This window comes from Aythya marila (genome assembly GCF_965140915.1).
Source record: "Aythya marila genome assembly, chromosome: 11".
NCBI classification, from domain to species: Eukaryota; Metazoa; Chordata; class Aves; order Anseriformes; family Anatidae; genus Aythya; species Aythya marila.
Genome location: NC_139052.1, coordinates 18,926,530 through 18,937,295, shown reverse-complemented (window position 1 = coordinate 18,937,295; position 10,766 = coordinate 18,926,530). Strand labels below are relative to the sequence as shown.

The following is a 10,766-nucleotide window of genomic DNA, read 5'->3' as shown; positions in this document are numbered from 1 at the left end:
GTGAGATGCACAGACAATAGAGAAGCTTAACCAGGGGCTGTCACACCTTTTTTTATTATTTTATTGACCAAACGTGTGACCGTTGTGCTTCACAAACACCCCGCAAACCCCGCGGGACTCCCTGAACCCCCTCACAGCGCCCATAATGGCGGCTCCCCCCTCACCACCCGCCAGCCAATCTGCGGCCTGCCATGACCCCACGTGACCCCCCTAGCAACGGCTCCACTTCTTCCGCCTCGGCGGCGATGTCGTCACGTGACCGGCGCGGAAGCGGAACCCGGAAGTGGCGGCGGGGCCGCTGCTCGGCGACGGCGGCGGCGGCGGCGGAGGAGGAGGAGGAAGGGGGGGAGGAAGGCTCCGCTCCCGCCACCCCCACCGGGCCGGTGAGGGCCCTGTTAAGGGCTGGGGGCCTCGGGGGGGTCCCTTTTTCCCCGGGGCCGGTAAGGGGGAGCGGGGCTGGGGGCTCCCCGGGAGGGCGGCGGGGGTCGGGGTAGGCCCGGGGGCGGCCTCGCCTCACGGAGCCCCTGTGGAGTTGGGGCCCGCCGGGGCGGTTGGTTCGGCCGGGGTTGCAGGGGGCTGGTCGGTGGGGGGTTGGGTTACGTTTTGGGGTGAGTTTGGTTTATTTTTGGAGTTAATTTTTGGGTTGTAACGCCTTTTTCTGCTGTGTTTTCCCTCTCTTGCCCGTGGTTCAGCTCCTCTCTAGCCGGAGGAGCTCCCGGGCCGTGCACAAACCCGCTGCTGCGGTTCTGTGTCAGGGAAATAAAATATTTGGGTTGCAGGTCGCTGCCTGCAGCAAATCCTCCAGGAGCTCCTGGAGCCAAATGAAACCCTTTGCTCTCCCCTCCGAGGGGCAGAGCTCAGCAGCTGCTGATGCACCTGTGTGAGAAAGGAGCTGCAATTGGATGCTCACTGCGATCTGTTGTGTGTTTGTGGGACAAAAGGTGTTTTTTTGCCTCCACTGTAGTTTTAAGTGCTGCCAGGCTGTGACAAGTAGCAGAGTAGTTGATGGCAGCACTGAAATGAGGCCACATAAAAGTGAAACGAGAGCTGTGCAGCTGAATTTCCAACCTCCAACACCCCAGTAGGCACGGGAGGTGCGTCACCCAGCCATATGTGGGATGTGCGCACCGTTGTGCATCTTAGGAGGTGCTTTTTCTTTTAAAGCTCAGGTTTCCTCTGCTCAGGAGATAGCAAATGAAGGCTAAAGGATGAAGAAGTTGAGAATAACTGTTAATGCAGCCCCAAAAGTTAATTAAACCTATGTTAGTGCAGCTGTAACCCCAAAGTTAGCTAACCCTCCATGCTGGCAGCTCTTCTGCAAAACGAGATACATTTGAGTGACTCTCAGAACATTGAGTTCCTTTTTTGTCAAGACCTAAGAAACAAAACCTATCGATTTACGTTTGGCAACCCTAAAGTAAGGAGATCGAAAGCTGCTTTGGTTTGTTGTGCTCAGCAGGTACGAGCTCAGGACAAAAACCTCCTGGGGCAAGTGGCTTTCAGGGCAGGGCTGTGAGGCCGGCAAGCTTGGGAGCTGTTTGATACCATCTGTTGTGTAAATGGAAGCTAATGGTCTCGTGCTGCTTTAAAAAGTTGAATCTAGAAGTCATTAAAGTTGTTTGCTACAATTTAATGGAGTATTAATGAGAAAATGTCACTACTTGCTGTTGTACGTTCTGGCTCGAGTAAGTATTTCAGAGTAAATGAATAGATTTCTGTGTGGAGCTGATTCTGAGATCAGTTAGTCTTGTATTAATTGGTGTGCCCCAAGGATATTGTTGTTCCTAACTCCTGACCAGAGCCGGCTTCTGCTTGGGTAGGTTTAAAACCTCGGGACTTGTGTAAAGCCTCAGTGAGCTGCTGTTCCCAACGCGCCTCGGGGCTCCATGGGGTCACTTCTCCTCAGGCTGAGAGCACAGCCTCAACACTCAGGCAGTAGCTCCACAAAATAATTCAAGTCTAAACTGCTGACTGAATTCCATCAGACGTAAATTTGGATGCTTTATTAAGTTAAGCTCAAAGCACAGATAGGCTCTAGCTTTTCGAGCCGCTCACAGCCTGCAGCAGAACTGCCTTTCTCTACAAGCGCTGCCCGGGAGAGCTCTGTTACAAAAGCGTCGTCATTTCCTAATTAGAGCAGTACGGGGCAGCCTCCTGGGAGCACAGTTACGTGGCTTGTGATGAAAACTGAGGATAAGTGAAGTTGCTGCGAGCCAGGGGAGTGTAAGGACTCATGAGAGCAGGCTCACCCTGCGAATGTTTTGTGTGTGCGTGCCACAGCCTTGCATGGTGCTGAAGGTAAAGCCCTGTTCTCCATTTTAAATGTTATTTTTCTTTCTTTCAGGCTGCCCTACGCTGAGTTTTTTCTAACCATCATGGGAGAGATTAAAGTCTCTCCTGACTATAACTGGTTCAGAAGCACGGTTCCTCTCAAAAAGGTACGTTCAGCTCTAAGCAGCTCGTGTGCGGCTCCCTCCTCTTGCTCCGGGGGGGAGGACTGGGCAGTCAGACTCCGCTTAACGCAGGACATTTGTGCTGTGCTACTGACCCAGCTCCCCTAGCTGTTAGTTTTCACGTGCTTCATGAGCAGGGGCAGCAGTGGCTGGTGTTTTGGTGCCAGCCATGCTGGGGATCGTGTTCCCAGAGCTGCTGTGTGAGCTGTGATGCACCAAGGCAGCACAACCAACCTGGCTCAACGCTGCCCTGCTGCCAGAGCCACCTCTGTGGATCCCACACCTGGCTTCAGGCTGCAGCAGAGCTCCTGAAGGCAGCTTCTTGGCAGGCAGAGAAGGGAAGGATGTCTCAGCTGCAGTAGAAAAAGGCAAAGCTGCTGCTTCTTGTCCTTCGGATGACTTCTGCTTAATCAAACCGTCCAACCGCTTTCCCCTCTCGCTCAGATTTCTCCACTTCCTCTCACAGGAGAGCTTTTGGGGCGTGCAGCTTCTCTCTTCTTGAGCTTCTCTGTGTGCAAAGGGCACGGGGCCCTGCGCTGCTGTGTGGCTCCTGGCCTGCTCTCCGCCATCCCTTTGTAGATAAGGCTCGCCGAGGCTGTGGTTATACAGTAACTGGCAGCAGCAGCCCGGGCTCAGCTGACTGCCAGCTGCTTCACTTCCCTCATCTGGATGGTTTGGGCTGCAGGAAGGTGCTGGCAGCATGGGTGGGAGCAGCACAGCCTCTTTCAACAGGTTTTGGTTGGGCCACCCTGAAGGGATTGTGTCCCCAGACCTAAGGAACAACACTTAAATGTGCCTGGCATTATTTCTGCTGGATAACACATGGTTTTCTGTAAGAAATTACCTCTATGGAAGGATTGCAGGATTTTTGGTCAGGGTTTTTCATTCATTTTTGCCACGTAGGTGCTTCCTGGAAGTAAGAAAGATCTGCCTGCTCTCCCTAGGCTCTGGTTATCCATTTTCTTTCCGTTCCTGGCCAGTGCTGGATCTGCCGGGCCTGTTTGTTCCACGCTGTTTCCCCCAGGCCGTGCCTTGCTGTGGCAGCAAAGCCTGGAGGCAGCGCTTCAGCTCAGGGATGTGCAGGTGCTCTGCAGCCATACAGTGAATGAGAGGAACCGGAGGATGTGGTTGCAAAGGGTACAAGCTGCTGCTGCTGCCTTCAGCTGCTGCTGACTGCTCAGGATCTCAAAAATGAGAGCGTGTGTAAGCCAAAGCTGCTGTTGGCAGGGCTTGTCTGACATTCATACTAGGGGATTCCTTTCCCTCTGGGTGATTCAGCCTACTCAAAAGTAAAGTGAAGCCACAGTGATGAACGTGGGGTTTGGAGAAGGTAGAAGTAAACTAGTTCTGGTTTCAGGGTGGAGGGGGAAAGTACATTTGCCTGCGTTATCCTCCCAAAGGCTTAGGCAGAGCAGTTGCACTGCAGAGAATGACCAGCCATCGTTGAAGGAAGCAGAGCCAGAGCTGTTTGGTTGAAAACAGGTTGGGATGTCCCTCCTGAAAGCAGCAGAAAATGCACAGCCCCACCGCCCTTCCTGCTCTTGTCAGATTTGGGAAGCGCAGCACAGAAAACAATGTTCCTAAGCCAAGTCTTCAGCTCTGCCCCTGAGCCCCCTCTTGGGTTTGTGGCCACCAAAGGCAAACAAGTGCCACAGGGCGAGTCCTCAGTTGTATGACACTTCAGCTCAGGGTCATTCAGTAGTCCTTTTCGGAGGAAAATTGGAGTCTTACTTCACATTTCACATGAATGGTGTTTTTTCAAATGCAGAAGTGGTTCTTTATCACAGGGTGGCGAAGGGGACTTTTACAGGGCGGTCGGCAGCCTCGGGTGAGAGGTGATGGGGAGGCTGAGATTTCCCCACAAGGGGGTGGGAATGGGGGTTTCTCCATGGAGGCCCGGGGCTGCAGCTGTGTAAATGCTTGTGGCTGATGTGCTGAGCCTGAAATGGAGAAGGAGGGGAGCACAAATTCGGGTTGAATCAGGCTGGGTGCTCTACCACATATAGGAGTATCCCCAAAATCCACCACTCGCTGTCTTATCTAAGTCCTACCTAAAAGTCCTCAGCAGAGGACACCCTGGTCCTGCTAACCTCAAAGGGAAGTTCTTCCCCTCGTTTAAGATAAATGCAAATTTTACCCTGTTTGTAAGCTGTAGTTGATCTCAATCTACAGACCCAAACAAGGAAATTAAACCAAAAAACTGGCCCCTGCCAGCTCAGCGTTTACCCATGCTGCTGTCTGTGTGTGCAGCACTGAGCGTTGTCTTTGTGCTGCAGTTAAACTACCCAGTGCGTGGCTGGAAATCAAATAGAACAGTTTTTAAACCTCGTGGTTCGTTGTCTGGGCTCGAGGAAAGAAACGTTGCCTCCCAGCCTCAGTTCCCGTGACGTGAACCAGCTCAGTGATTTCAAGGGCTGTGCAAAGCGAGGTGTTGCTTCACCTTTGGAAATAAACAGCAGCCTTGCATGTTGGCAGAGTTACTGGAGAATAACAGCTGAGACTGCGAGTTCTGTGCAAAGGGTTGGTTTGGGGAGGCTTTGGGAAGGCTTTTGTGCGAGTTTTTAAAACTATTTCAGTGCTGAGGGAAGCCCTGGTATGCAGTCTTTATTTTTTTGTGTGTGAAAGCCACAAAACAACAGCATCATGTGATTTCTTGCATGTTCCCAGAGCCTGAAATACCGGCTTTATTGCAAGCAGCTTTGTTAATCAAGCAAATGTGATTTGTGAGGCTGGTCTCCGACTCCCTGAGCAGCTTAACCGCTGCGGTGGGAAAGCAAACTGGGCTCCTACGTCGCTGCTCAGAAAGTTGCAAACTGGTGACGCAGAGGAGATGAACTCCTGCTTCCCCCAGAGGTTTGAGCTCGTCGATCTGGTGCTTTTGTGCTTTCGCAGGGCTGGGGAAGGTTGAACGAGAACCAGCACAGCAAATATACAGAACGGCTCGTTGGTAAACAGGCTGGGTAGAAATGAGGCAGGCCCCAGCACTGCTAGAAAAGGAGACCTTGACCCAGTTCCTGTACTCCTGTAGATGATAATTGTGCTAGGACTTGTTGCTCCTGGCGTGTGGATAATCTGCTGCAGCCAGCTGCGTGTCCCGGGGGCTCCAGACACCTCGAGGTGCTCCCGTTTCTTCCCAGGTCAGCTCTGCCGTGCTGCTTTGGAGTTGTGTGGCCGTTCCTGGCAGTGGGATATAACTGTTCCAGAGCAGTAATCTGCAGGGCTAGCTGCTTAATTCAGTAAATTGCACGTATCCAGACCTGAAATTCTTTTGCCCAGTGTCTGCAGGTGTCAGTGGTCAAAAAGCTGTCCCTGCAGCAGCGCTCCCAGCCTGTGGCTGTTGTGCTCGGTCCTGAGAACCGACCTCCCGGCTCTCTGTGCTGGGCTGTGGCACGGTCTCTGCCCTGCCAAGCACATTTTTCTGCTTGCAGAGTGATGTATGAACCTGATCCTTTGGGGCACAGCCTCGCTGTTCCCATGGCTTATCTGTGTGTGTTTCCAGACCAGGCCGTACCTTTCCAAACCATTTCAAAGTGCAGAAAACCGCTCTGCCTCAGAAAGGAAGAGATTTATTTATTTTTTCCAGTCGAAATCCTGACCTGCAGTCAATCACTGTCAGCCCAACGCAGCTCACTCCTGCCAGCACGTGTGTTATATTCCAGCTGCCTGCAGAAGGGTGCATCCCAGGAGATGCCACGGCCCGGCACAGGGTGGTGTTAGCTGCCCAGCTTAGGTCCAGGCACACAAACTGTTTGCTCCAACAGTGCTTGGTCACAGTTCTGCTTCCAGCTGCATCCACACAAACATTGTAAGTGTTGTTTGTAAGCAGCCTTAGAGAATATGGCTATTCTGATGAGGAATAAAAGAGTCTTGTTCCAAAGAGTCTTGAGTATTACAATATTTACTGGGTGACAGATTTTTGTAGAAGCAGTTCTGGAAGTTGGTTGAAGAAACTCAGCCTTGTGTTTTTCCTCTCTTCCTCCAGATAATAGTCGACGACGATGACAGCAAAGTCTGGTCGCTGTACGATGCGGGACCCAGGAGCATTCGGTGCCCTCTCATCTTTCTTCCTCCCGTGAGCGGAACTGCAGACGTGTTTTTCCAGCAGATTTTGGCACTGACTGGCTGGGGTTACAGAGTTATCGCTGTGAGTATTCACAGTCCTTTGTCAAAAGTCAGCATAGTTTTATGTGTTGATATAATTGGAGGTTGGATAATGAATATTAATTTAGTTTTGATGGGAGAATTCCCCCAAAATGTGATGCTAGCTTGTAGTCCAGAATATGTAGCGTGCAGTTCAAGGCTAAAATCTGCTGTATGTTCACACAGCCATTTATCCAAAGCCTTGTGCATACACATTACTACATTCTCAGTCTGATCTTTACCTTGTGTGCCATGGACAAGAGTCGTCTTTGCCTCCAGCTGGATCTTTGTTAGCCATGAGATGTGTGTGGGTTAGTTCAGGGCTTCTGTGTTTGCCTTAGGGATGATTAATAACCCGCTTCTCGGCCTGAATAACTGCAAATGTGAAATCACTCCTTAAAATCCCAACAGCCCACTCTCTTGTGGCTTCTCTTCAGCTCCAAAGCTGAACTGAAACAATGGGTTTGTACAATAATTTTTCTGCTAAGTGATATTCTGAGTGCTGCAGTATCTCCTGCAGCAATTAGCAATGTCTGTATCTGCCAACTTTCCATGCCACAAAATCACTGAAAAATCATTCTGGTATCTTTTCCCTTTTCCCCTTGATTACAGAATGAAGCGAAGCTGCACTTTCCTCTCTGAACTTGTTCCACCAAACTTTCTATTGTGTATTTTTGTCCCAGTGAGGGGTAGTTCTTCCTTAGGGACCTTGCTGAGGAGCTTGAACCTCATGGCACGAGACAGGTCGCTGTCTTCAAACCTTTAATGTGAGAATTGGTGCAAGTTTCAAGCAGACAGCTGATGGATACTGACCAGAGAGGGGCTTGGTCTAACTTTGTGGTGTTTCAGTTGCAGTATCCAGTGTACTGGGATCACCTTGAGTTCTGTGATGGATTCAGAAAACTGTTAGACCACCTTCAGCTGGATAAAGTGAGTGCCTGGAGATGGAGAAATGGATGTGTAGTTGCCATAAAAACCTAACATTCAAAAGTCTCATTTAAGAGCAAATGTATAGTATATGATGCAAAACCAGCCTATAAATAGGCTGTGGGGCGAGTTTACTTTTGAAACTAGTTTATTTTTGAAGGTCAACACCCTTGAAAATTCTGTCTAAATTCACTTCTGTTGTAGGCTTATTAAATTGTACTGGTTAACTTCAGTTTTTCATGAGACCCTGTTTAAGTTATCTTTCATAACTCATGTTGTACAGCATACCCCAATAAAACACCTTGGATTGGAAGAGCTACTGAAGACGAAGTGAAATGTTCGCTTTTTACTTAAGCGTGATAAGCACACAGAAATTTGAGCTGTGATCTGGAAACACTTCCTTTTTTCAGTGTTTATCATATCCTATAAATTACAGAACCTGTATAGAATTTTTTTTTCCTTTAAAAAAATTAGTTGTGAGGAAAAATAAAACTTGAATGACTTATTTTTCATAACAAAATAACACACTTAAGGGTCATTTTTCACAAATGTAACATCTGTTTTTGTTTGTGTTCTTTTTTTCTAATTGAATTAGGTTCACCTTTTTGGAGCTTCTCTGGGAGGCTTTTTGGCTCAAAAATTTGCTGAGTACACACACAAATCCCCCAGAGTTCACTCTCTGATCCTATGTAATTCCTTTAGTGACACTTCCATCTTCAACCAGACGTGGACAGCAAACAGGTAAGGAAGACTGAGGCAATGAGATGGGTGGCATTAATGTTTTTTTGTGATGAAATGTGACGCTGATCTGGTTGGACATGTTTCTGACCTGTTTCCAGCCTGTGTGACTTGTGGCAAGAGAAGTGAGGGGTGGAATAGTGTGACTTTTAGAGTCACATCACGAAGGAAATAGAAATCTTCACAATTGGGAGTGTGGAATTTGGCAGACTAGTCTTGTATTTATCTTTCCTGTGATCATCTGAGAACATGTGGTCAGATTTAAAAAAGAAAAAATCTACCTGATCTCTAGCAAAACCCTTCAGAGTGAAGGAAGTGTTATTCACTGTGTTTAAAATACACACAAGATGATCAGCTTTCCAGAGCATTTCAAGCACCTAGCTGTAAGGTTTTCCATCTCTGTGCTCTCAAAGCTTCTTTACAATTTCATTTGAAATTCAAGCACAAAGTCTGTGGAAGAAAAGGGAGCGCTTACAACAAAGCATCTTAATTCTGGAGTCTTGGGTGCTTGAAGATTGCATCTTTTTTCTGTTTTAGCTTTTGGCTGATGCCTGCTTTTATGCTGAAAAAAATTGTCCTTGGGAATTTTGCCTCTGGTCCCGTAGATCCTGAAATGGCTGATGGCATTGATTTCATGGTGGACAGGGTAGGTGTCTGTGTACTTCAATGGCTGTGATGTCGATCTCTGAAAGATTCGCTTAGCACACAGTGGAGGTTGTACAGATTTCTGCTGCTTCCTTCACTTATCCAGAAGTGAACAGTAAGGGATGGATCCTTAGCAGGCGTTGGCTGTCACAGCCTTGCAATTTAACTGGCAGTGTGACTGTCTCCCTTACTGTCCTGTTTGTATAGATTGGAACAGAGGAGTTTAAGAAAGATGGAAAAGGGAAAATGTGCTGGGATGTATCTGTAGGCTATGCCGTGGAGGCAGGAGCAACTAACTAAACATGTTTTAAGCATTTGTCTCATGAAGGAAGATATTAAATTGTAACTATAACTTTCACCTGAAGAGCAGCTGTGTTTCCCTTAGAACTAAGGAGCTGACTTCTCTTTGGCTGTGTTATTACTGTTGCATTAACTTCCTGCACTGAATTATGTTGTTAACCAATATTTATCTCTACTGAAAGCTGGAGAGTCTGGGCCAGAGTGAGCTCGCTTCAAGACTTACCCTCAACTGCCAGAATTCCTACGTAGAACCTCATAAAATTCGAGACGTCCCTGTAACTATTATGGATGTAAGTTTATCTCAGTTTAATCTTTTCTTTAACACTGTTTCCTCTTCTTGGAAGGTGGGGCGTGGTTATTGTGTTAGGAACTTAATAAATATTTGCAGCATTTACTTACTTAAATAAACTTAGATTCAGAATTAACTGTTGTGACTTGTTCTGTAGGTATTTGACCAGAGCGCACTTTCGACTGAAGCAAAAGAAGAAATGTATAAGCTTTATCCTAATGCCAGAAGAGCTCATCTCAAAACAGGAGGCAATTTCCCGTATCTCTGCAGGAGTGCTGAGGTCAACCTATATATTCAAGTAAGTGCCTGCATTCAAACCCAATTTACCAGCATGTGTAGCTGGAACAGCAGTAGGAAACTTTCTGTGCTTGCTTTTATTTCTTAACCTGCCTGAGCTCTGTTCACTCTGTCTCCCAGATCGCTGATGCTGAGCAGCCACATCGATCAAGGGTTGGCTTTGGGGGCTTGGCTGCTGCTTATTTCCTCTATCCTTTGTCTGAACTCTTATACTCCAGTCCCTGATTACATTCTCATAGCAAAGTTACTCAGAAGTAATGTTTTTCTTACCAGTTATGCTTCCACACCCTTTTCAGTGTTAATTTCTGTGTCTTACAGATCCACTTACTGCAGTTCCGTGGTACCCGGTATGCAGCCATCGACCCCTCAATGGTCAGCGCAGAAGAACTGGAAGTCCAAAAAATCAGTCTTCATAACAGCAGCGAGCAAGAAGAAGAGTAGGTTTCTGACTGCCAGTGAAAATGAGGAATCGGGTTTGGTGGTCTTCCTGTGTACAATCATCTGTTCCCACTCTGCCTTTTTTCTTGTGTTGGCCGATTATCACTGTGCGATTCCAACAGGATCAATAGTCAGTGAGCTACCCGTGGACAATAAACCTTCAACAATGTAATGGAACATCTGCTTAATTTTAAGTCTTTGAATTCAAGGAAGTATCTCTGAAGGCTGCAGTTTTAAAAACAAAGACATTTTTGCTACCAAAGTCTTCACTATCATGTTCTTGAACGGAACAGTATTTCTTTTTATATTTTCACTCAGTTGTATATATTGCCACATGCAGGTTGTGTACTTATAAGCTGACATATATTTTTGTTGAGTATTTGGTTTAAAAGATGTTAAAGTGCCAATGTTGCCATCACTTATTTGCTTTATATGTTGTGTTGCAAGTTAGTTTATTTCTATTTGAAATAAATTTTTAACTTTCTTGCTAGCTGTTTAAAAATGGTTTTCAATAAAACTTCAAGTTCAGCAAGTGCCTC

The 10,766-nt window shown here is 47.4% G+C and overlaps 1 protein-coding gene across 2 annotated transcripts; it reads left to right on the top strand.

Moving 5' to 3' along the window:
* The first annotated feature begins 265 nt into the window (after positions 1-265).
* SPG21 (SPG21 abhydrolase domain containing, maspardin) lies at positions 266-10,755 on the top strand. Of its 2 annotated transcripts, none has more exons than XM_082769315.1 (9): positions 266-383; positions 2,345-2,438; positions 6,436-6,597; positions 7,443-7,523; positions 8,116-8,261; positions 8,796-8,904; positions 9,386-9,493; positions 9,650-9,790; positions 10,108-10,755. In XM_082769315.1, the coding sequence occupies exons 2-9, from the start codon at positions 2,376-2,378 to the stop codon at positions 10,228-10,230; spliced, it is 933 nt and encodes a 310-aa protein (XP_082625441.1). In that variant the 5' UTR covers positions 266-383; positions 2,345-2,375; the 3' UTR covers positions 10,231-10,755. The 2 variants fall into 2 exon arrangements, with proteins under 2 accessions (XP_082625441.1, XP_082625442.1); XM_082769316.1 differs by having other exon boundaries at positions 306-440.
* The last annotated feature ends 11 nt before the right edge of the window (positions 10,756-10,766 follow it).